Consider the following 26890-nt stretch of genomic DNA (forward strand, 5'->3'; position numbering starts at 1 on the left):
TTCCTTCTTCAGGAGATCTTCCTGACCCAGGGACTGAACCTGGGTCTCCCACATTGCAGGCAGACGCTTTACCGTCTCAGCCACCAGGGAAGTCCAGGGAAGAATTTGAAGAGGGAGACATCAAACAAGGGAAATTTTCAAAAGAGTGTGGTGAGGTTGTTAAAGAGGGAATTTTAACATCAGATGGACATTGAACTAGATGGATTTTAAACATTCTTCCAATCCTGGGACTAGTTCATAGAGCACTATATTCCTTTACTATCTTCAGTTCTTTGGAATCAGTGAGAATAAGGACTTTGTTATACTTATTTTCTCACATTCAGAGGTAAATGCTACTTTTTACAAATTACTTTGCAAAGCCAACATTTTATAAATAAAACCTTTACTATTCTACATTCATTCTTGAGAATGAATGCTAATTACCTGAACCCATTTTCATCTATCAAAAAGGCAATATTAAAAAAAAAGGCAATATAAAGCAGAAATGTGTGAAGTGATTATCTCCCTATAGAAATTACAGCTAGTCCTAAATTAAGTTGAAAGAATCATTTTATCTTTAAAATTATTTTGTATGATAAAGTGTTAATAATTATGTTGTAAGTAAATGTTCTGCCTCTTATTGCAAATACTGTTTGATCTAGGAAAGCTAAGGGAAAAAAAATACACGCCTCCAAGTTATTTTACACCTAATATGTCTTCTGATTTTTGGTACTTCTAGGTTAGACCAAACTGATGTCCGAGAGAGCTTAAACATATTTAAAATGAGAAAGATGTAAATAATGTGAGCATTTGTCTGTATACCATTTAGATAGAAAAACCCAAGGTGCTTAAAACAATCATTAAGAATGCTAATCTCTAGTTGCATCCATGTTGCTACCAATAGCATTAATTTCATTCTTTCTTATCAGTTCAGTTCAGTTGCTCTGTCATGTCTGACTCTTTGCGACCCCATGAATCACAGCACGCCAGGCCTCCCTGTCCATCACCAGCTCCTGGAACCTACTCTAACTCATGTCCATCGTGTCAGTGATGCCATCCAACCATCTCATCCTCTGTCGTCCCCTTCTCCTCCCAGCTTCAATCTTTCCCAGCATCAGGGTCTTTTCAAATGAGTCAGTTCTTTGCATCAGGTAGCCAAAGTATTGGAGTTTCAACTTCAGCATCAGTCCTTCCAATGAATATTCAGGACTGATTTCCTTTAGGATTGACTGGTTGAATCTCCTTGCAGTCCAAGGGACTCTCAAGAGTCTTCTCCAACACCACGGTTCAAAAGCATCAATTCTTTGGCACTCGGCTGTCTTTATGGTCCAACTCTCACATCCATACGTGACTACTAGAAAAACCATAGCTTTGACTAGACGGACCTTTGTTGGCAAAATAATGTTTCTTTTTAATATGCTGTCTAAGTTGGTCATAGCTTTTCTTCCAAGGAGCAAGCATCTTTTAATTTCACTGTTGCAGTCACCATCTGCAGTGATTTTGGAGCCCCCCAAAATAAGGTCTCTCACTGTTTCTGTTGTTTCCCCATCTATTTGCCATGAAGTGATGGGACCGGATGCCATGATCTGAGTTTTCTGAATGTTGTTTTAAGCCAACTTTTTCACTCTCCTCTCTCACTTTCATAAGAGGCTCCTTAGTTCCTCTTCACTTTCTGCCATAAGGGTGGTGTCATCTGCTTATCTGAGGTTATTGATATTTCTCCTAGCAATCTTGATTCCAGCTTGTGCTTCATCCAACTTGGCATTTCACATGATGTACTCTGCATGTAAGTTAAATAAGCAGGGTGACAATATACAGCCTTGAGGTACTCCTTTCCCGATTTGGAACCAGTTTGCTGTTCCATGTCCTGTTCTAACTGTTGCTTCTTGACCTGCATACAGACTTCTCAGGAGGCAGGTCAGGTGGTATGGTATCCCTTCTCTTTAAGAATTTTCCACAGTTTGTTGTGATCCACACAGTCAAAATCTTTGGTGTAAATGAAGCAAAAGTAGATGTTTTTCTGGAACTCTCTTGCTTTTTCAATGATCCAGCAGATGTTGGCTATTTGATCTCTGGTTCTTCTGACTTTTTGAAATCCAGCTTGAACATCTGGAAGTTCACGGTTCTTTTTTTTTTTATGACTGAGTAGTATTCAATTGTGTATATGTACCACATCTTTTTTATCCATTCATTTCGCATTGGTGTATATGTACCATGTCTTCTTTATCCATTCATTTGTCAATGGGCATTTAGATTGTTTCCTTGTCTTGGCTACTGTGAAAAGTGCTGCTGTGAACATGTATCTTTTTGAATTATAGTTTTGTCTGGTTATATGCCTAGGACTGGGATTGCAGGTCAGAAACAGAAATACCATATGATATCACTTAGATGTGGAATCTAAAATATGACACAAATGACCCTATCTGTGAAATAGAAATAGAGTCAGACATAGAGAACAGATTGGTGGTTGCCAAGGGAGAAGAGGGTGGGAGAGGGCTGGATTGGGAGTTTGGGATTAGCAGATGCAAACTGGTATATATAGAATGGAAAAAAATAAAACCAAGGTCCTACTGGATAGCACAGGAAACTATATTCAATATCCTGTGATAAACCATAATGGAAAAGAATGTGAAAAAGAATAACTGAGTGACTTTGCTGTATAACAGTAATTAACACAACATTGTAATTTAACTATACTTCAATAGAAAATAAATTAAAAACAAAGACATTTCACCAAGGGAAAAATGAAACAAAAGACTTAATCATTATCATAAGTAAAGTAATATCTTAGGACAACAGAAAAGTTATACCAAAAAATGACTTTGAAGTCCATATGGATACTGGGCAAGGAAAGAAGACAACTAAGAGCTCCAAGACCTTCTGTCTTCAGCAGAGGAGTGAAACTGCTGGTAAATGTCCTCACATGAGCCTCTCTCTCATTGCTGTTGAATTTGACTATTGAAGGTCAAGCTTCCAGCCATAAGCCTGTCCTTCTCTCCCTGCTCCAGTCCATTTAGTTCAGTTTGAGTAATTAGGTACCGTGGGGTTACAATAGGGTGACTTTTAAAAGCCCCTTTTCACTGTTAAGCTGCAAATGGCTCCCTTTAAAAAAGGGGGTATTTCTGTGAAAGAAACTGGGAAAAGAAGCTGATGGAGGCCCTAATGTCTCTGATTGAATGCCTGTGAATGGCCCCATAAAACAGGCTGCAACAGAGGAGGATTTTTCTCTTTTCTTGGGTAACTCATTAAAAAAGCAAGCTACTCCTAGTCTGACTGTAGACTGTTAATTAGTTGGTATCACTAAAAACTTCCTAAATGTATTGCAAAGACTTGCATATGACACGCTGAAAAGTGAAAGTGAAAGTCGCTCAGTCAAGTCCAACTCTTTGTGATCCCATGGACTACACAGGCCATGGAATTCTCCAGGCCAGAATACTGGAGTGGTAGCCTTTCCCTTCTCCCAATGCAGGCATCAAACCCAGGTCTCCCACATTGCAGGAGGGTTCTTTACCAGCTGAGCCATAAGGAAAGCCCAAGAACACTTGGTGTGAGTAGCCTATCCCTTCTCCAGCAGATCTTCCCAACCCAGGAATTGAACCGGGGTCTCTTGCACTGCAGATGGATTCTTTACCAACTAAACTATCAGGGAAGCCCCATTACACACTGAAGGTGTCAATAACAAAATTATGCCAAAGACCCTATTTTAAATAATATATACCCTTTATTCTTCTAATCAACTCTACAGCATAATATACTGCTTTTCAGAGTTCCAGGTCATTTGCCCAGACCTTCTTTGTATCATCGATTTGTCTCTCTTGTGTGTATTTGTTTTGCAGTAAGCAATGGCCTTGGTTTGGCTTCTCTTCTGGCTGGCCACCACCACATAGAATCTGAATGTCCAAACATTTTCCAGAAACAGAAAGAAGAGCCTCTGCTTGTCTGTTTCAGTGGCAGCTTGGTGGTAAAAAGACTGTTGAATGGGCCACGATTTCAGCAGACCGTCACGTGAATGGGACCAGTCTCTCTTCTTCCCAAACATCAGAAATTAAGCACTTCAAAAGGAGATTTGACCAAGATGACCCATTTACAGGCTGGACTCAGCCCAGAGACTATAGAGAAAGCGCGCCTGGAACTGAACGAAAACCCAGACGTTTTACACCAGGATATCCAGCAAGTCAGAGACATGATCATCACCAGGCCTGACATCGGATTCTTACGCACAGATGATGCCTTCATTCTGAGGTTTCTCCGAGCCAGGAAGTTTCACCAAGCAGATGCCTTCAGACTCCTGGCCCAGTACTTCCAGTACCGCCAGCTAAACCTGGACATGTTCAAAAACTTCAAGGCTGATGATCCTGGCATTAAGAGGGCTCTCATCGATGGGTTCCCTGGAGTGTTGGAAAACCGTGATCACTACGGCAGGAAGATTCTTCTGCTGTTCGCAGCCAATTGGGATCAGAGTAGGTAAATGTAGATAGTGTCTTTATTTGGTTCTTCTGTTTCATAAGCATTGTCACTGCATGTTTGGGGCTATAAGCCTTTATGGATAATGGGCTCTTGTTTAAACATATATATTCTCTACATCCAGGCTTCCCAGATGGCGCCAGTGGTAAAGAACCTGCTTGCTGATGCAGGAGACATTAACATATGTGGGTTCGATCCATGGGTTGGGAAGATCCCCTGGAAGAGGGCATGGCAACCCATTCCAGTATTCTTGCCTGGAGAATCCCACAGACAGCAGAGCCTGTCGGGCTATAGTCCACAGGGTTGCACAGAGTCAGACATGACTGAAGCTACTTAGCAGGCATGCATGCACTCATTATCTTCATCCACAAAGAAAATTTCAAGGCCACGGGTCTTTCACTGCCATCAAAAGGTGATTACAGATCCACAGCAATGTTTTAGAACACAAGTTAGAATTGTAGAGACCTCAGAAGTTATTATATTCATCAAAGGGGTCATAGATTTTCATAAAACTGGAATCTGGTCTTTTAGAAAATCCATATATTCTTTTTTTTTTCCCCGTCCTCCTCCCCACACTGCTCCACGCCACCCCTGGAAGATCCATATAGTCTGTCTTTCATGTTCTCATCTTTAACAACAACAAAAGTGGACTCATTAGATGGCCTTAAATCAAGTATTTTCAACACATGAAATAATTCCTTGGACCCTGTCCGTGAGTTTAATGTCTGACATTTTTTCTGCATGCCACACCTTTCCATCCAAATGCCTTTGAGCATTTCTCCTGAAAGTCCCATAAAGAACTACAAACTCAACACGTCCCAAACTGAGTGCATCATCTGTCCCGCTCTTCCATCCATCCAGTCTCTTGAGCCAGAAATCTGAGTGTCTCCCTGGACCACCCCCTGCCATTGCTCCTCACATTTCATTACTTGCTGAGTCCTGCTCCTTTCTGTTTAAAACCGGCTCGAGTCTCTTGTTCTCTTGGCCCCCATGGCTACTGCCCTAGTGTAAGTTCTCATTTCTCACCTGCATCACTCAGACAGCCTTCTGACAGGCTCCTTGCCTCTGGTCCAGTCTCCTCTGAGCCATTCTAGTCTTTACAATCGTCAGAGTAACCCTCCCCAAATTCCGCTATGTCATTCCTCTCATTAAAATTCTTCAATGACCTGCAAGTCTTCAAAGTAAAATAAAGCCCTCTACAGTTCATCTTCTGCATCTCTGCTTCACTCTGCCCTTTTTCATGGTCTCCAGTCCAGCTGGTTGGAAGTGTAAGCTTTGCCTTAAATACTAATAATTGTGGTTTTGACATGTCTCCAAGCCTCTGGACTCACTCCACCAGAGACTTAAAGGAGGGATCAACTATTTAGTATGCCATGTCCAATCAACTTGGACATAACCTGCCCACTGCTTCATACCTATCTCTAGCGTTCTTCAGGAAGGTAGTCTTCATCAACGTCCATCCCAACCCTATTTCAGTGAGGTGTATTCCTCTGCTCACATATTTCCACTCAAGTATTTACAACAGGAGTTTAAAGACCACTGTTATTATAGCTGATATTTTTGAACACATATAATCTCATTTAATCCACCCGGGAACTTTTCATGATGGTATTCCTAGGATCCCAATTTTACAGTTGATGATGCAGGGTTTTGTGAAGTTAAGCAACTCTCAGTGTCACACAACTAGTGAGATACAGATGGGGGTTGACTTGAGAGCGAGTTCTCTTATCTTGGCTTTATTGTAATTGCATGCTTACATGTGTGTTCTTTCTTACCCCTCCTCCCAAGACTGCAGTTTCCTTGAGGGCAACAGACTACACCTTTTTCATGTTTATCTCTTGGGCACATAGTCCAATAGGCAATAAATGTTGAATTAGAAAGGATGTATGAATTAATCTCCAAAACTTCACCTGTGACTTGAGCTCTCACAGCGGTATCATACTGAAATTATGGTACTTGGGGAAACACAGGTTTAACTTTCAAAATATACCAAAGAGCCCCTCATCCAAATATAATGAAAAGAAATTTCTAGGGTGCTGTTTAGTGCCTCATATGACTAGGCCTCACCCTAAAGATAATGATTAGCGTAGGACACCTTAACGATCCCACTGACTGTTTTCTGGTTGAAAAATTGGAATAGGGCAATCTAGATGGGGAAGGACAGGGAAACCTGGCATTCTGCAGTCCACAGAGTTGCCGAGTCAGACACGAGTGAGTGATTAAACAACAACAACAAACCCTGAAAAGGTATTTGAATGCTTTAATACTATCAGTCTATATATAGACTGTTCAGATCTGCACCCCAGCCCAGGATGTCCTGCTATGTCTCTGCTCTGTTATCCCATAAGCATTAAGGATGAGCATCTCATTACAGTGTTCTACTGATGAGAAAGATGTCCAGGTCTTTTTTATTTTCATATGCTAACTTGCCATCTGTATATATTTTATTGTGAAGGATCTGTTAATGTATTTGGTCCATTTTTTTTTTTCTTTTAAATTGATGAACCTATTTGCAGGGCAAGATTAGAGATGAAGACATAGAGAATGGACTTGTGGACACAGCAGCGGAAGGCGAGGGTGGGACAAATTGGGAAGTTGGGATTGACATCTATTACACGACCACGTGTAATGACAGCTAGCGGGAAGCTGCTGTGTAACACAGGGAACCCAGCCGGATGTCTGCAACAACCCAGTGGGGTGGGAGGTGGGTGGGGGCGGGAGGGAGGCTTAAAAGGGAGCAGACATATGTATACTCATGGCTGATTCGTGTTGTCGTATGTCAGAAACCGACGCAACATTGTAAAGCACTTATCTTCCAATTAAAGATTTCCAGGTCTTCACATTCACCCATACATCATTCACTCGACAAACATTTGATGAGTGCAGACTTGGTGCTAGAGTGTGTGCTAAGTCACTGAGGCCATGACGAAAATACAAGGTCCCCCCCAGCAAACAGTCCTTTGGGCAGCCACTATCCGGTAATGATGCAAACACATGAGTGGCTGACCCCTTCCTACTGCGGGAGAATTCCTTCTGAGACGTAAGCCATCCACAGAGGGCGGGAGCCCTAGTTTAACTAGCAGGAACAGCTGTCCTCTTGGAAAGGACACACGAACATTTTGGATTTTGAAACAGTAAAATCTGGTGACTCTGGAGAATGATCATGCTGACTTCATAGGTGCTTAGTTGTCATACATGTTTGAGAATTTCCATCTGCTAAGACAGGTGATACACAGAACACCAGTCAGTGATGATTTACACACGAAGAGACACATCATCATACAGTATCTTGTCTTCTGTTAGTCTCTGGCTCTGTAAATATCTCCAAATGTGGTGTTAAGAAGCAAGAAGAAACACGTCTCCAAGGGAATCATTCAAATCTTTATGATTATGATAACCTTGAACAAGTTACTTCATGTCTCTGCTCCTCAGTTTCCTTAGGTGTAAGATGAAGAGCGTGAACTAGGTAATCTCTGAAACACCTTCCATCTCTAATGGTACATGAATGTGAAGCTCATTCAGCCTGATCCTATGGATGGAGAGGGAGTTTAAAATTCACTTTATAGGCTTCTGATTCAGTAGGCTCTCTGAAGTAATCTCTCTCTCTCTCTCTCTCACACACACACACGTACACACATATACACTCTTACTTCCACCCCTCCTCTCTTCCTCCACCAAAGGCTGGATCTACTTGAAGCAGCTTTATTTTTAACTTTTTATTTCATACTGGAGTATAGCTGATTAACAATGTTGTGATAGTTTCACAATGGATAATGTATCCATTATCACTTCCCTCCCATCCAGGCTAGAGGCAGTTTTTTTTTAAATTTAATTGTAGAATACTGTTTGTTCCAAACCATTTTGGCTTTAACAAGAAGGTGAAAGGTTAAGGCTATCCCACTGATAGCCAAAGATGATCAGAAGCAAACAAACCTCAGTCTGAACAAGGATACTGTCATGTGATTTACTGGTTATATGACCTGGGCAGGACAAGTAACCTCTTTGTTTTCTGAGTGTTTTCTCACCTGGAAGATGGGGATGATAAGCAAGGTTATTTAATAATGTAGCTGAGAAGACTGAATGAAATAATGCACTTAAGGTACACAGCTCAATGCATGGTACATGGTAAGCACTCAGTAATACTACAAGTATTAACATGAATACTATAATGGGTTTATAGTATTCAGTGGTAAAGAATCCATCTGCCAATGCAAGAGACTCAGGTTCGATCCCTGGGTCAGGAAGATCCCCTGGAGGAGGAAATGGCAACCCACTCCAGTATGCTTGCCTGGGAAATCCCATGGACAGAGTAGCTACAGTCCATGGGGTTGCAAAGAGTTGGACATCACTTGGCAATGAAACAAGATAAACAAATAAATATAATATAGCACAGATGGTAAATAAATTGAAACCAGAGACAAGAGCATGATAGCATGATATTTGAAGGAGGAAGTGGGCTGATGAGTCTATCTGCCCCTTGCTGTCCTCAGCACTTGTCAGCTTTCTCCCCAGACATGTTCCCCATCACACAGGCCTAGCCTAACAGAGCCCTGGAGGCCTGAAGAGTTGGTGTAGCTTTGCAAAATGATTGCTTGACTCTCTTGGGGAGCCTGAGACAACTGGAAAGCTATTTGAACGTCTCATATGAAAGGTTTACTGAGATTAAAACTGTTATTAATATTTATTAAAACTATGTAAATCTCATTCATCTAGACCCTGGACAGCCTGAGCGAGAGCACAGACTGGTGAGTGATGGGGAGTGCTGTCCTCCAGGGGCACGTGCAGAACTGAGTATGTACACAGAGGCCCAGGAGTTTCTGGGCTCCCATCACATCCACCAGCCTCCTGCAGAAATGGGGTCTTGGCAGGAACTTCTAGACTTCTGTCTTTTCTGAGGCAGCTGGGCTGAATGGAAATGAGCCAGATTAAATCAGCCCTACCTACTCATTTGGGATTTCCAGGTGGCACAGTGGTAAAGAATTTGCCTGCCTATCCAAGAGACACAAGAGATGTGGGTTCCACCCCTGGGTCAGGAAGATCCCCTGGAGAAGGAAATGGCAACCCACTCCAGTATTCTTGCCTGGAGAATCCCATGGACAGAGGAGCCTGGCGGGTTACAGTCCATGGGGTCGCAAAGAGTCAGACACGATGCACTAGGTTGCACTACCTACTAATTCATGGGAGGAAGCCGGGACTTCCAGGGTCAGCAGAGTGTACATTTCAGCTCATGGGCTCAGTGTGTAACAGAAGTCTCAGGGGCCACTCTTGCTCAATGAGCCTTTTGATCTTTCTCACCTAAACTCATATCAGCATCGGCAAGAATTCACAGCTTTTCCCTTAAGGGGCGATAAAAAAGAAATCTCCATCTTGTTTCTCTCTGAGTTGCATACTTGCCTGGGGCCACGCAGTCTGATGTGCCCAGGAATGCCATTCCCATGGAGGGGAGGATATGAGCAGTGAGGAACCATGTCTGTTTTTTTCTGGATTTTTCTCAGTTAAAAAAAAGAGTTAAATTTAGTGAAGCTATTTTGGGGCTTCCCTGGTGGTTCAGATGGTAAAGAACCCACCTGCAATGCAAGAGACCTGGGTTCCATCCCTAGGTTGAGAAGATCCTCTGGAGAAGGAAACGGCTACCCACTCCAGTATTCTTGCCTAGAGAATCTCATGGACAGAGGAGCCTGGTGGGCTACCATGGGGTCCCAAAGAGCAGAAATGGGGATATTATCTGGCATGTGGAGCTGTTGCAAGGATTAACCCCAATTGCTGCAGTTGATAGGGTCCAAGAGGCAGAATAAGATAACGATTAAATGCACAGACTTGGAAGCCAGATGGCCAGCTTCAAATCCCAGCCCCCTTCCAACGAGCCCTATGATCCTGAGCAAGTTGATTAAACTCTTATTAACCTCAGTTTCTCACCTGAGGTGACCATGCTTATAGACTAACGTTAGTTGGTAGTCAATAAATAGGCTTCCCTGGTGTCTCTGATGGCAAAGAATCTGCCTGCAATGCGGGAGTCCCCAGGTCTAGTGATAAAGAACCTGCCTGCCAATGCAGGAGACACAGGAGATGTGGGTTTGATCCTTGCGTTGGGACGAGCCCCTGGAGGAGGGCATGGCAACCCGCTCCAGTATTCTTGCCTGGAGAGTCCCCATGGATGGAGGAGCCTGGTGGGCTACAGTTCATAGTGTTGCACAGAGTTGGACACAACTGAAGTGACTTAGTACGCAAGCAAGCACAGTCAATAAATTGCAGTTCTTTCTTAAGAAAGAACCCGAATCAAGCAGATATGTAGGATACTGGCCCACAAGATGTTCTAAGGGTGGCAGAACTTGATGCCATGACTAACTTCCCTCCAACTGAAAAGTACAAACAGTACAGTTGAGACTCCAAGACACCCTGCTCCAGAGTCCTGCACAGTAGCTCAGGTGTGGCTGGGAGGCTCTGAGAAGTCCCCTGTCCTTTTACTATGCTTATTATAGTCTAGTATGCTATTTATGCTTATTATAGTCTCAGGATATCAGAAAAGCATTGGGAGCAGGGTGGTTCAGGTAATAAAAGCCTTGCCACAGACTATAGTTGGCCACACTGGTGACTCAGGTGGTAAAGAGTCTGCCCTCAATGCAGGAGACCCAGAGTTTGATCCCTATGTGGGAAGACCCCCTGGAGAAGGGAATGGCAACCCACTCCAGTATTTTTGCCTAGAAAAATACATGGACAGAGGTGCCTGGCAGGCTACGGTCCATGGGGTTGCAAAGAGTCGAACACAGCTGAGCGACTAACACTTTCATTTTCATAGATTACAGTAGCATCCATTGGTGCTATGTAGACAAGCTGGCCCCCAAGTACTTTAATGGGGGAGGAAAAACAATCAGAAATGCATTGCAAGTCAAAATACATAAAATTACACTGGATATTATTTTGTCCTTGTATTGTTTACAACTAAAAGCTCAAAAATCAGTGTCCAGGTTGAAAATGAGTTGAAAACTTGGTTCTTTAAGGAGGCTGACACATTGCAAGGAAGAGCCACGTTAGGGTAATTTAGTAGAGAGAAAAGGCAGCTGATGAACAGCTTGATTACTACTTTCAAGTACAGAGAGTTATTATAAGTAGGCAGTGAATCCTGTGGGCTCTCCTTCCCCAACATACAGAACCAGGGACCAAACATCTGCGATGAAGCACAACCATCTGGCTTAAGACCTGGGAGCCTGAGCCAAGACCTCAGCCCCAGGGCTCGGATCAGGGTGAGGGGCTGGGGTATTTGCCTGAGCACAAAATTGGAGGGGCACCAAAGCACGCATTAATCCATGTAAATAATATTGTCAAAAAATATATTTTAGGATCAAAATTCATGCAAACAAAAACTCTTCATGAACGAAATGTCAAAACTTTATAAAGGAGGCAGGATAGGAATTATTGATTTTTCTTTGTCCCTTGGGCTCTAGCATGGCTCAGTATGGCTCTGCCCAGGTCAATCTGACTTCTCACGCAAGAGCCTTAAGTTAGCTCCTAGTCAGTTACATTATAGTGTATAATACTATATCACTAGCCCACCAGGCTCCTGTGCCCATGGAGTTCTCCAGGCAAGAATACTGGAATGGATTGCTATTCCCTGCTCCAGGGGATCTTGCCAACCCAGGGATCAAACCCAGGTCTCCGGCATTGCAGGCAGATTCTTTACCATCTGAGCCACCAGGGAAGCCCCTTTAAGACTTCAGCTTTCTCAAATGGGAACTGGCAATAACCCTACCTGTCCCCTGTGGTTGCTGGGGGAATTAGTGATAATACAGGTAAAGCACTTGGCAGAGTCCTTGACATATCACTAGCATCCAATACATGGAGACAATTATTGGTACCACTTCCTACTGTAATTAGCTACTTAGTATGCAAGTGCGCCTGCTCAAGTACTTCAGTCATGTCTGACTCTTTGCGACCCCATGGACTGTAGCCCACCAGGCTCCTCTGTCCAAGGGATTCTCCAGGCAAGAATACTAGAGTGCATTGTTGTTTCGTTCTCCAGGGGTTCTTCCTGACCCAGGGATCAAACCTGTGTCTCCTGCATTGCAGGTGGATTCTTAACCCCTGAACCACCTGGGAAGCCCATCTATTTACTGTAAGACTTGCTATTGTTTAGTGGGATGGATCCAGGCTTCACTGGCCCTCCCATGCACTCCAGTGACATGCTGAATGGCTACAGTCATCTGGCTCTGGGCAAGTTCCCAAAGGTCCTAAGGAGCTGCCCTTTCCAGAATGGCATCTCACACCAGCCCCCAGTCCCTCTAGGCATGAAATGAAGGGAAGATGGATCTTACTAGGGGACTTGACCTTCCTGCTGTCACAGTTGTGGAAACAAGGACACTGCCATGTTGACTTTATAATGAAGCAGACAAGTCTGCTCTCGGGGAGCAGGCGCTTTTCCACTCACCGCTCGCTGTTTTCTGGAGGTGTTCAGCTGCTCCTCGTCCCTACACACCGGACAGTAATTGATTTGATGGATACGCTGGTGATTGGGCTCCTTCAAACGTCACCGGTTACTGCTGACCTGTGGCGACCTTGGAAGGGCTGGCGTGGCACGTGTCCCGACAGCGCTGTGGTGGGAGATGAGCATAAAGGGGGTTTTCTCTTCTGAGTAAAACCCGGGGCCAGTAGGTGGGATACAAGTCTTCAGACTATAAATAAGCCACTTGATGGAGGTTTGCCTTTAGCTTTTGCAAGAGCATCCGAGAGCTTTTTACATGCAGCAGGTGGTCGGCACCCCGCTGGGCTTCGCTATCCTGAGTATAAGAACAAAAGGGGCCAGATTTCTAAACTGTCAGCGCTGAATGTTGGGGGGGAGGAGGAGTGTAGCCGAGTCAAGTGCTTGTTCTCATCAGGGCCATGAAAGAGCCCTCCTCTCCAATCTCAAGGCCTGTCGAGAGAGGTTCCAGAAAATGTCTAGCAGTCTGTTCTTCCTATGGAAACATTCCCAGCGTCCCTCTGGGAGTGATAGGTTTCCCAATTGTCGTGCCCTTGGGAGTGAGCAAAAATGAACCAAAGAGAAGGAATTACGACAACCGCAGAAACAAACGTGCTGAGGCCCACCACGTGGCAGGCAGTGACGCTCTTCGGTGGTCACTCTTCACATCCTTAATTTGCAGGTGATGTGACTGAGACCCAGAGACGCTAAGTAACCTACCCAAGACCACACAGCTGATACATGGCTACAACAAGCTGGATCTCAGACCTAACTCCACAGTTCAAACACCGTTCTGCACAGCTCACCACTAGGACCCATTTGCCAAACGTGGGGGCCATTCAGTCATTCGTGGGGGCGCTCACTGAGGTACTAGTATGCAAGCTTCTCCCAGTCACTCAGGCCCCAAAGACTTGGAAAGGACTTCATCACTCAACAGGCAAATCCCACTGCTATGTACTCCAGTCTCACCAAAATCTGGCCAATCAAATGTTGAAGATCCTGTCCAACCTCTAAAGTAATTATTTGGCCATAGTAACAGTGACAATGAAAACAACTTTTTTTTTTTAAATCCTTAAGCCCAACAGAGGAATCTGGATATTGCTTGGAACATGTCATAGAAAGTGGTCCTAATATGAGTCTGATTTAAGATAGTGATGAAGGCTCATCTTTGCTGCCTGTTCCTTCCACTAAGATGAGTGTGTGTGACCCTGGTGAGATACATACCTCCTCCGACCCTTGCTTTCCTCACTGTCTGGTAATAACTGTGTGTCTTTGATAGAGCTGTGTGACTTAAATGTGCCAGGCAGGAAGGGGTCTGACACAAAGAGAACCCTTTCTTTCCTTCCTTAATCCAGGTGGTCTTCCCACTTGTACCTGACACAGAGTGTGAAATGCCCAAGATAACAATTTCTCATTCAGTTTAAGATCCTTATAAAATGGACCACATCTCTCTTATGTGCTTTTAGGAAGCTTCTGATGGGTGTGGAAATGAAGTTAGAAGAGTTTATGTGTCTTCCTCAACCTGCTGGACGCATGTGTGGCTTGCCACATGGGTTTGTCAAATAGTTCTTCAGATATTTCCTTTAAATCCTCTTCTTCCACAAGAACTCCTTATGAGACATGTTTCAGCACTCACGTTCTAATTCCGCTCAGTTCAGGGCTCAGCTGCCTTCTGCCCGCTGTCAACATCCCCTTCGATCGCGCTCAGGCCCTTGAAAGTATGCCTGTTAGAAGCATCTCCTGTATGGATTGGACAGACAGCAGAGCAGTGGGGTCCCTGCTCTGAATTAACACAGCAGCGAATGTCCCTGCCTAACTGGGTGGCTGCTCCTCCAGAAGATGTCAGAGGTCACATGACTCCTGCGACCTTGTGAGGCCGGCCAGGCATGTTTGCGGCAGGAAGGGACCATCAGAAGCAGGAGAACAAGCTTTTATTGACAGCATATCCTTCCAGGCCACCTGCTGCTCCCAAATTCTCACTTACAAACCCAGGAGCTCAAAAGCATGACACCATTACCTTGTAGATGAAAAAGTCCCCTCTGATGGCTAGAAATTTGAGGGTCTAAGAATAAATTCGTCCTTCCTGGAGCATGGCCTGGATGAAGCAGCCAACCCACAGTGAGATTCTCCCAATTACTTAACTTGAAATCTTGCTCCAGTGGCCGTGTGTCCAGCTCTTCAGAAAGCCTGAGTCAGTACAAGAGGGCATGGAGAGAGGGCGTTTTCAACCATGGTGCTGCCTGCACTGTGGGATTTTCTCATGGGCGTAGCTGACTTTCTGAATGAGTGCCTAGGGACCTATGGGGCTTCTCTTATATGATTTGAAGCTCTTCTGGGCTGTTAGCTACTTTTCCCAGTTCCCAGTCAGTCATGAAGCATCTTTTGATCACTTTACAAAGAGCACACTGTAGACCTTCGAAAGAAGCCCCCTCAGTCCCCGAGCCCTGAACCTCAACCAGAGGATCAGCCTCCAGCTCTCCTGCCCTTTAAATACGGTTCCTGGGTAATCGCTCCTGAAGGGTGATATTCGAACCTTAAGCAGCTGCTGGAGATGATTAAATGCCTGCACTTCGCTAAGGCTGTAAATCAAGCTCCCAAGCCATTTATTGTGAGTGTACCATAAAGCAATAGAAGTTATTGCTACTATGCTGCAAAATGTAGCATCAGACAGGAAAATAAAGAGAGGGTACATTTTGTTGTGAGCGTTTTAAAGTGATGTGTTGTTTTTTTCTTTGCACATTCTCTGTTTCTCTTCTCTTTGCCTCTGTTTCTTCTCTGGCCCTAATACTTCCGCAGGGTGTCTCTGAATCTAATTTCAAATATGGCACTCCTGCAAACAACAGCCATCATCTTCCTGATTGAGAGTGTGCTGGTATTACTGATGCCTCCAGGCATCGGGCATGCCCTGTGCCACACTGTGAATTCAATCCTCACAACAGTTTATGGCAGAGAATTATTATCTTCACTTTAAATAGAGGGTTTCTAATCGGGGCAAAATCACAAGGCTGGTTGGTGAGTATCTCTCTTTCTCCTTCTTTACAATAGCTGGCTATGTTTGGAGTCTGCTGTTGGGGATTTTTGTCACCTAATCTCTGATTGCATACAAATTCCCTCTCAGGAATCCTTAAGGGATCCCTAGAAAGCTGTGTCAGTCTCTCTTTAAAAAAAATTTATTTATTTATTTATTTATTTTTGGCTATGCTGGGTCTTCATTCCTGCACGGGCTTTTCTCTAGTTGCAGAGAGCGGGACTGCGCTCTCGCTGTGGTGCACAGGCTTCTCGTTGCTGTGGTTTCTCTCGTTGAGGAGTATGAGCTCTAAGGCACGGGGCTCAGGAGTTGCAGCTCCTGGGCTCTAGAGCACAGGCTCAGTGGTTGTGGCGCAGGAGTTTAGTTGCTCCGAGGCGTTTGGGATCTTCCCAGATTACAGATTGAACCCGTGTCTCCTGCAAGGGCAGGTGGATTCTCTCCCACTGAGTGACCAGGGAAGCCCCTACGTCAGTCTCTTCGCCACGCATTTTGCCACAGAAAAACCTTAAGAATTTGGCATGACTTTCCTTACTCAAAGGACATCTTCCATCAGAGCCAGACTTCTCTCTTGTCTTTCCCTCTCCCCACTCATCAAAGCTCTTTTCCACCTCTACTTACCTGGCCTCTACTATTCAGTTTTCATTCCCATAGTGAGGTGAGCATGGGCCCTTCAGGAGTGCAGACAAAAGGCAACTAACCCAACTAGGAAGCTGGGGCCTCAGAGACATTTTCCTGGAGGCATTACCTGACTTGAAGGAGAAGTGAGATTGAGCAGGTAGAGGGGAGGAATATGAGGGAGGCTGTTTGAGAGAAAAAGAAAGCACCTGGGCAGGGATCTGGGGAAGAGAGAGCCAGCTATGTTGGAAGAGCCTCTGTTGGTTGCAGTGAGCACAGAATATAAGGGCTCACAGAGAGAGAGAGGAGGCTGGGGAGGTAGGCAGAGGCCAGGAGTGAAAGGCCTTGCTGCCACAAGGAATCGGGGCTTCATGCTTGATAGCAGATCAAGCCCTACACCTATTTCAAAGCTCCTCTCCATGCTAAGAACTGTGGTGCTAGAGAAGACTCTTGAGAGTCCCTTGGATAGCATGGAGATCAAACCAGTCAATCCTAAAGGAAATCAAGCCTGCCTATTCACTGGAAGGACTGATGCTTAAGCTGAAGCTCCAATACTTTGGCCACCTGATGTGAAGAGCCCACTCATTGGAAAAGACTCTGATGCTAGGAAAGATTGAGGGCAGGAGGAGAAGGGGATGGTAGAGGATGAGATGGTTGGATGGCATCACTGAATCAATGGACCTGAGTGAGCAAATTCCGGGAGATGGTGAAGGACAGGGAAGTCTGGCGTGCTGCAGTCCAGGGGGTCACAAAGAATTGGACATGACTGAGCAAGTGAACAACAACTCCACACTAAGAAGCTTTGCCCCTGGCTGGGGCAGCTCTGATGTCTTCCCTTGTTCTTCCCTGAATGCCTGTCACACTAATCTTCTCTACCAAATGCTTCTTCATGCTCCATCCAGTAAGCTCCTGGAGGCAGGACACTGGGTGTTATTCTCTTTGGTATCCATGGGTACAGAGTAGGGCTCAATAGCATCCTTTTGGCTGACTGGTGGGGAGAAGTTTCGAACAGTGGAAAGTCCAAAGGGGAGAAGCTCTTTGTAGACCCTCCCCAATGACAATATTCCTGTTAAGGGGGCCAGAGTTGTGTGCAGTTAAACTTGAAGGAGGAAGAGTCAAGGATGCTCTGTCTACAGTTTGTCTGGTAGTTCTCGGCATGGCGTAACAGTGGCAGAGAATGTCCTTGAAGCAGCAGGACAAACAGGGCACAGAATGGGAGTCACTTATGGTGGGGTCTGGGGTGGTTCCATCCACTGTGTGATGAGCTGAGGTGCCAGTGTCCTCATCTAACAATGATCAAACCAGTCAATCCTAAAGGTAATCAATCCTGAATACTCCCTGGAAGGACTGATGCTTAAGCTGACACTCCAGTACTTTGGCCAACTTATTGGAAAAGACCCCAATGCTGGGAAAGATTGAGGGCAGGAGGAGAAGGGTTGACACAGGATGAGATGGTTAGATGGCAACATCTACTCAATAGACATAAGTTTAAGCAAACTTTGGGAGATATTGGAGGACAGGGAAGTGGGGCATGCTGCAGTCCATGGAGTCACAAAGAGTCAGACATGACTGGGTGAATGAACAACAGCAAATAATAATGTAGAAAAATGTGAGTTCCATTGTTTTCTCTCCATTCTAAATTCTGTATTCTGTGCGTGTCATTGTGCCTGAAACCAAGTTGAGGAGAGGTTTCAAGTTACAGAAACCTTCACTGTTCAGGTTGCTTCCTGCCCTGCAGGACTCATGGAACAGAAATGCAATTCCGGCCTTGTTCTTGGTGAATGGCTTCTTATTTCAACTCCAGGTCCTTTTCATCCTGACAGATTCTGTGGATTATGTTGATCACACATTTCCTCATGAGTTTCTGATGAGTTAATCCATCATACAATTTTATGACATGCATATTGATTATTCTATCACACCACCACAGCTAGAGTATTTCAGTGTGATATCTGATCTATGGACCACCTCCCTCCCCTCCGCCCCCCACCCCAGGGTATCAATGCAATGCCTCATTTAGTTTAAAGCTTCATAAAGGAAAAGGGTCCCATCCCAGGGAAGTTAAATCTTCAGATAGTTGGGGGTTGCTTTTATAAAGCCAACTTAAAAATTTTATCTTATTCAGTTGTTAAAAAAAACAGCGACCACCTTATAATGCATTATGAACTCCCTGTGTGCGTTCGTGCTCAGTTGTTTCAATCATGTCCAACTCTTTGCAACCCCATGGGCTATAGCCCTCCAGGCTCCTCTTGTCCATGGGATTCTCCAGGCAAGAATACTGAAGTGGGTTGCCATTCCCTGCTCCAGCATATGTTCCCGATCCAGGGATCGAACCCGTGTCTCCTGTGGCTCCAGGACTACAGGTGGATTATTAACGCTGAGCCAGCGGGGAAGCCCTATGTACTCCTTACCCTTGTCAACTATAAGGTATTAGTTTTTTAAATGACAAATATAGACTACAAAGAACATAAGCTATTGTGCCCTGGGCTGTGAAATAACTATCAAGTTGAGGATTTGTGGAGGATACGGTCTTTGTCCCCACGCTACGTGGCCCATAGTGCCATGCTGTGTGCACTTTCTATCCTTCTTTGTTTGTTTTGCTTATAGTACCTCTTTCACCTCTTAGCTATTAATTGGCTACTGTTAGTGGGCTTACTGCAAAACTCTTTCTCCTAATTTCCTGGGGATTAGGAAGCCAGAAAACTGAGCTGGTTGAATCATATGCTCTGGGTAGAAGATCTGTGGGGAATCCCGAGAAATAAAGTCAATGAGCTGTAGCAGTGCATGAATTTTAGAGCATCTCATCTGCATGCTCAGAAATATAGTTCTTCCTGATGCACCAGCAGGCAGGCATGAAGCACTTTCTGCTGCAGATTCTGTTTGGAACTGTGCAAAATGGAAGAACCTGGGAAGTTTTTCTTCCTAGGTTTTTCCAACCTTGGATTCACATACTACATCTCCTCTGATTTATGTGTCTTTCTTCTCTATAATACTTGCCCCAGTCTAAGAGAAAAGGACCTATGTTTTCACTTACACTTGGACGAAAACCTTTTTTTTTTTTTTTACCAAAGTGGTGACTATCCTTTATAATTTTATGTTTAGATTTTTCAAGCTATTAAATGAAAGCTTTTGTTGCTCATCCAGAATATACTGGGAAAGTTAGAGCAGCTTAACTTTCTGTTTATCTTTTACTATATCCCAAGTCTTTCCTGAACACCTACTCTGAGGCAATCGGGATCCAAGGAAGCATGCCACTGGACCTGTTCCCATTGGTCCCCTCACCTGAGCTCCACCCCCTTCTCACATGTCATATGACCCTAGCTCCACCACAATGACCAAAATATAATTTTTCTATTTATGGATTTAAATTTCTACTGCTTTGGTCCCTTTGGTACCCAGACACCCAGGGATGGCAACAGGAGCACGGGCACTGGCAAGGATCATGAGATCATAGATACCTGAGCCAGAAAGACACCTGGGAGATGGCTTTGTCCTTGTTTTCTTCAGTGGTCTAAGTAGGCATCCTAGGTTATAGAGTGGTAAAGAACTCCACTGCCAGTGCAGGAGACGAAAGAGATGAGGGCTCAATTCCTGGGTCAGGAAGATTGCCTGGAGGAGGGCGTGGCAACCCACTCCAGTATTCTTGCCTGGAGAATCCCATGGACAGAGGAGCCTGGTGGGTTACAGTCCTTGGGGTCACAAAGACTTGGACATGACTGAAGGGACTTAGCATACACAGAAAGCTCTCATTTCTGGATAAGGGGTGCAGCCCAGTCACATTATGAATGGAGCTGTCTCCTGAGATGGGAGGACTTTGTGACCATTGAATAATGTACCACAGAAGCCAGGTTCTGTTAACTTTTTTATTCCTTGCAGCACCATACGGATCATCTAACCTGAATAAGTGCTATGATAGACATTTGTCCAAGTGAAGGAGGAAAAATAGTTGAGGTTAGTAATTCCAAATTTGATGGTCTTTTTAAAATAGACTTGGCATTCAGATACTTTCAAAGGCATTTTTCCCTTATGATTTAGGTGGGTTTCACACCCCATAATAAATGTGGCCAGAAAAAATGCTGATTTTATCTTTTAATACTTGAAACCCCTAAGAGCATGTTCAGTTCAGTTAAAGGATTTTCGATTTGACAACTCTCATGAATACAATATTCAGGCTATCATTAAAAAGTGAGCTGAAGGAGATCTTTCTGAACTGGAGGCAACAATTTACACACATGAATATATCCCACTATATACATCTGTGTGGATGAAAACATTAGATGTAGAAAGCATGAGGAAATCCTAAGAAAACCTTTTAAGGAAGAAAGCCAATTTTTTCTCTTTAGTTAAAAAAAAAAAAGGCAGGGGGCAGGGAGACAAAGAAGCATCATTTCTGTATATTGCAGTAAATTTCACCTTGAATCAAAATGAGCTTAAATTCCAGCAATTTAAAATATGGTAAAAGTTGAGCATAAACATGTTCTAACAGCACAGTTAGTGTTTTTGTTGTCATAATAATGCTTTACTGTTTAAAATCTGAGCTTCTATTTTACATTTCTGCCTATTATTGGATAGAACAGTGAATGGAAAATTTCTGATCACTTTTAGAATTATTTGTAATATAAATATTTTATCTTTTTAAAATTAAAACTATGTATTATCCACTTTCTCAGAGCACTGCCTTTATTTGTTCCTCAATATTTAAGCTGAATTAAATCACAATGAAATTGTAGTTCCAATGCCAACAATGACTTAAAAGTTTTGACTTTTCTGTATGATTTTATTTCTATGTGCATGCTGGAAAGAAATGTTTCTCAGATACTTCTGAAGATATTTTTCCCTCCCTCATTTAAAAAAAAATTTGCTTTATATTGGAGCATAGTAGATTAACAATGTTGTGCTAGTTTCAGGTAAGCAAAGTGATTCAGTTAGACATATACACGTATCTACTCTTTTTCAAACATTTTTTTCCCATTTGGGCTATCACAGAATACTGAGCAGAGTTCCCTGTGCTATACCGTAGGTCCTTGCTGGTTATCTGTTTTAGATACAGCGGTGTATGCACATCAATCCCAAACTCCCAAGCCGTCTCTACCCCCACCCTCCTACTCTTCTCTCCTGGTAATCAGAGGTTTGTTCTTTAAGTCTCTGAACCTGTGTTTGTAAATAAGTTCATTTGTATCATTTTTTAAGATCCCACATATAAGTGATACCATATATTTGTCTTCCTCTGTCTGACTTGTTTTACTTAATATGATAATCTCTAAGTCCATCCATATTGCTGCAAATGGCTATTATTTCATTCTACTTTTAGTGACTGAGTAATATTCCACTGTATGCATGTATCACATCTTTATCCATTCATCTGTTGATGGATATTCAGGTTGCTTCCATGTCTTGGCTATTGTAAATAGCACTGCAGTGAACATTGGGGTGCATATCTCCTTTCAAACCATGTTTTTCTCTGCATGTATGCCCAGGAATGGGATTGCAGGATGGTGTGTGTGTGTGTGTGTGAGTGTGTGTGTGTGTGTGAGTGTGTGTGTGTGTGTGTGTGTGTGTGTGTATTAGTTTCTCTGTCGTGTCTGACTCTCTGTGACCCCATGGTCTGGAGCCCGCCAGGCTCCTTATTCATGGGATTTTCCAGACAAGAACACTGGAGCGGGTCGAACCCTCCAAACCTGCCTTAGATGCATTGCTTAGCGTCTCTCAATTGTGTTTTCATGTTTCCCCACTTCTGTTGGTTGTCTCTCAGCAGGAAACAAGTCTCCAGGAAACAAAGATTTGTCTTTGGTTCTTAACTCCCCTCTCTCCTCACCCTTACTCCCTGAACATTCGCTAACTCAGAGGCATGTTATAAGGAATAAATTAAGGCAATAGGATAAATGAAAGATGACCCATGAAGGTTCTGCAAAATGGTGCAGTGTGTCTAAAATGGCATTTTCATTATTATGCCTGCAAGTCAAACCTGTGCATTCTTTTACTTTATTCTAAGAAATATTGAGTTTCTTCCTTTTGATGTTTCTAGAATTTCTCTCCATTTTTCCTCATTCATTTCCCCCCAGTATTTCCTTCTAATGATCTTCTTTTTAAATTTTATTTTATCAAAGTAATAATGTAGACAGTTTCAAAAGCCAAATTTTAATTAGCCTTGAACAGTAGGCAGCATCTCCCTACTTCTTATTATCTAATTCCCTTGTACAGAAGCAAAGGTTTTCAATCATTTTAACTGTATTCTTCCAGTATATACTTGCATATTTTCAACTGACATGCATACATTGCTATTTGTTTATTATTTTAGTGTAAGTTACTATTTTGTTATTCTACTGAGAAAGTTTAACCCCAATCTGCACATTCTTTCTCTTGTTTCCCAACCTCTTAAAATAGTTAAAAATCACAATGAGGAACTAAATCAATACTTAGTGTTTATATTATTGTAGCTATATAAATGAGCTTCCCTGATGGCTTAGTGGGTGAAGAATTGTCTACAGTGCAGGAGACATTGGAGACTTGGGTTCAACCCCTGGGTCAGGAAGATCTCCCAGAGGAGGAGATGGCAACCCACTCCTGTATCCCAGACAGAGGAGCCTGGAGGGCTACAGTGAATCCGACTCACAAAGAGTTGGACACGACTGAGCTATATAACTAGTGTTCATAATTATATAAATGATATTCCTAGCTATTAATTTTCTCTAGGCCAGATTACTGGAGTGGGTAGCCTTTCCCTTCTCCAGGGGATCTTCCCAACCAGGGTCTCCTACATTGCAGGCGGATTCTTTGCCAACAGAGCTATCAGGGAAGCCTCCAGTATTCATAACTATATAAATAATATTCCTAGCTATTAAAATATAAATAGTATTATATAGTTAGAGATTCAAAACTACTTAAATAGTATTTATAGATAAGCCACACTAAAAAATAATTATAATTAAAATGTTTTTTAACAGCAAAAGACTATGATGACATTTCCTTCCTATACACCATTCTGCTATCTGCTAAGTCACTAATAACTTTTATAAGCGATCACTTGATATTCTATGTATCCAACATGGCCCTTTGCCCCTGGCAATGAGCCTTAGACCCTGGCTTTCCTCCATCCTTACCCCTCTATGTCGTGTGATCCCTTGGCCAAGGGACCCAAGGGGACAGGGACATGCCCACAGGGATGTCCTGCTTCCGTGCCCTCCTAGACCTAGCTTCCGAACCCTGGACTCCAGAATTTCCTGCCCAGATGGTCCCAGGTACTTTCGGGTCCTGATGGTCTTACTGTGTGCACACTCCAAGGCCAAGGACAGATGAAGGAACAGGTGTATAGCATCCACAGGCTTACGCAAGACCCCTCGTGGTAAAGGGTGGGGCGGGGGACTGAAAGCAGGTAAAGAATCGGGTTGCAATGCAGCAGGCCCGGCTTTGACTCCTGGGTCGGGAAAACCCCCCGGAGAAGGGGCACACCAGGCCAGTATTCTTGCCTGGAGGATTTCATGGACAGAGGAGCCTGGCAGGCTATAGTCCATGGGATCACAAAGAGTCGGACTGAGTGACTAGCACACACAGGCACACACACGAACACACCTGATGGTAAGGGCAGGGGCCGGGGTGGGCGGGGACTGAAGGCGTCCACCTCCGGCCTGTGTGAATGCACTGGCAGCAATGTACGCCCAAGAGATGACCGGACTAAATCTCCTCTCCACTGCTTCAAGCACAGCTGCTAGTGCCTCTGCTTCGTTCGGGGAGGAGCCCTTCCTTTCACGGTGGTCCAAACCCACCAGCCCTGCCGTGTCGGGGTCACCATCACCTCTCCTCTCCACGCCTTTCAGAACCTCTTTCATTTCTCCCTTGTGTTTGTCTCTGCTATCTTCTGGAACCCATGTTGCCTTCTTTCTCAGTTTATTTCATTGGGTTTTTTTTTGTTTGTTTGTTTGTTTGAGAGGGTGCATGGGAGATACACTGGAAGTTGAAAAAGGTTTTATTTCATCCTCACAATAAGTTTGGTATCAAATCTGTAGGCTGGAAACTGTTTACCTGTAGAATTTTGGAGGTTTTGCTTTGTTGTCTTTAAGCTTCCAGTATAGCTGTTAAATCCAGTGATACTTGAATCTTTAGTGCTGCAAATGGAGTTTATTTCTTCTCTCAGGAGCCTCTCTCAGGAGACATTCTAGGTGTTCTGTCAGTTCACACTGATGGCCCTGGGCTGGGTCTTTTCATTTACTCAGTTGAACATTCCAAGAGCCCAGTCAATCTGTAAATTCAGATGCTTAAGTCCAGCGAAACATTCTTACTTTATTATTACTTTTTGTTGTTAAATCCCCTCCTCCATTTTCTCTAATTGTTGTTTATGTAGCTCCTATCATTTGAATGTTTGATTTACAAGAGTTAACTTCTTTTTCACTCTTTTCTTCCACTTTCTAAATTTGTTTTTTGTGGTTTCTTTTTTTTTTTAGATTTTCTTGTTGTGACCTTCTCAAACTTCTCTGCATTTTTCACCCACAATATCACACATTTCCTTTCTAAGAGTGCTCTTGTGTTGTGTTAATAACAGCTTACTCTTTTTTCCCATCAGTTCAGTCAGTTCAGTTCAGTTGCTCAGTTGTATCCGACTCTTTGCAACTCCACGGACTGCAGCATGCCAGACCTCCCTGTCCATCACCAACTCCCGGAGTTTACTCAAACTCATGTCCATTGAGTCGATGATGCCATTCAACCATCTCATCCTCTGTCGTCCCCTTCTCCTCCCACCTTCAATCTTTCCCAGCATCAGGGGCTTTTCAAATGAGTCAGTTCTTCACATCAGGTGGCCAAAATATTGGAGTTTCAGCTTCAACATTGGTCCTTCCAATGAATATTCAGGACTGATCTCCTTTAGGATGGACTGGTTGGATCTCCTTGCAGTCCAAGGGACTCTCAAGAGTCTTCTCCAACACCACGGTTCAAAAGCATCAATTCTTTGGCACTCAGCTTTCTTTATAGTCCAACTCTTACATCCATACATGACTACTGAAAAAAACCACAGCATTGACTAGACGGACCTTTGTTGGTAAAGTAATGTCTCTGCTTTTTAATATACTGTCTAAGTTGGCTATAGCTTTTCACCAAGGAGCAAGCATCTTTTGATTTCATGGCTGCAGTCACCATCTGCAGTGATTTTGGAGACCCCCAAAATAAAGTCTGCCACTGTTTCCACTGTTTCCCCATCTATTTGCCCATGAAGTGATGGGACTGGATGCCATGATCTTAGTTTTCTGAATGTTGAGCTTTAAACCAACTCTTTCACTTTCATCAAGAGGCTCTTTAGTTCTTCTTCACTTTCTGCCATAAGGGTGGTGTCATCTGCATATCTGAGGTTCTTGATATTTCTCCCGGCAATCTTGATTCCAGCTTGTGTTTCATCCAGCCCAGCATTCCTCATGATATACTCTGCATATAAGTTAAATAAGCAGGGTGACAGTATTTTATCTCTCCAATAATATTAATTTTCATACTTTTCACATTTTCTTCATCTTTTCCAAGCTAATTTTTTCCTCACTTGTCCTTGCTTCTTGGCTAAGTCCTCCTTAAGTCCTTCTTAACAGTTCTAAATGCCCATGTGAAAGTTCGGCCTACATGGGAGGGACCTGTGAGCTCCATGGTGGTGTGATGAGGTGGACAGCTGTCTTTTTCCATGAAGGACTCCCAACTGTCAGTATCTGCAGGTCTTTTTTCTTGCTCAGTGCAGTGTCCCCAAAGAGAAGTCTTCTCGATCTTCTGACCAGGGGTGAGGGTGATGCCAGTCCTCTGGGAGCTGAGTGGGGAGAAGGCAGGCAGGTGGTTTTACAGTTTCAGAAATAGCCTTTCACTGAACCCCCTGCTTGACCTGTGGCCCGGCCTCAGATGGACATACTGTCCTGGGGCCTCTCTGTTCCAACTTCCGGAGAACTTCTTCCAACTTCCTGTCCTTCTTCTGAGTAGGAATTTAGTATCTAAACACTAAATTGTGTTTAGCGTCTTAAACACATCCCATGACTCCCCTGGTTTGAGTCACCTGCCCCAGTCTTCAGAGGAAACTATGTTCTGAGCATTTCCGGGAGTTCATGGTACAAAATGGACTTGTTTCTTGTGGGCTTCCTTCCTCTGGTCTGTTACATCAGCAGTCACTTGTCCATCTGCTTTCCAACCTCCAAAATTTGATAATATTTCTCATCTGCCATCATCTCTTCATAGTTTTTCTTGTTCCCAAAGTTTATTCATTTTTAAAAAATTTCTTTACTCTTATGTAAATAAGGTCTTAAGTGAAGAAGAAGTAAAACCATATGCTCAATCAGCCATGTTTAACTGGAAGCTCTTGCAGATTTCTTTCATTTTGTTCATATATTTTGCTT

General features: G+C 43.6%; 1 protein-coding gene across 1 annotated transcript in view; it reads left to right on the top strand.

The window, feature by feature from the left end:
- Positions 1-26890, top strand: part of CLVS1 (clavesin 1) — a 156264-nt gene that overhangs the window by 10883 nt on the left and 118491 nt on the right. Inside the window, exon 2 of the mRNA XM_043879860.1 lies at positions 3816-4443. Coding sequence (XP_043735795.1) covers positions 3989-4443 — 455 coding nt within the window. The 5' untranslated portion in view covers positions 3816-3988. The remainder of the gene's footprint in view (positions 1-3815; positions 4444-26890) is intronic.

This window comes from Cervus elaphus, chromosome 21 (assembly GCF_910594005.1).
Source record: "Cervus elaphus chromosome 21, mCerEla1.1, whole genome shotgun sequence".
Lineage (NCBI taxonomy): Eukaryota > Metazoa > Chordata > Mammalia > Artiodactyla > Cervidae > Cervus > Cervus elaphus.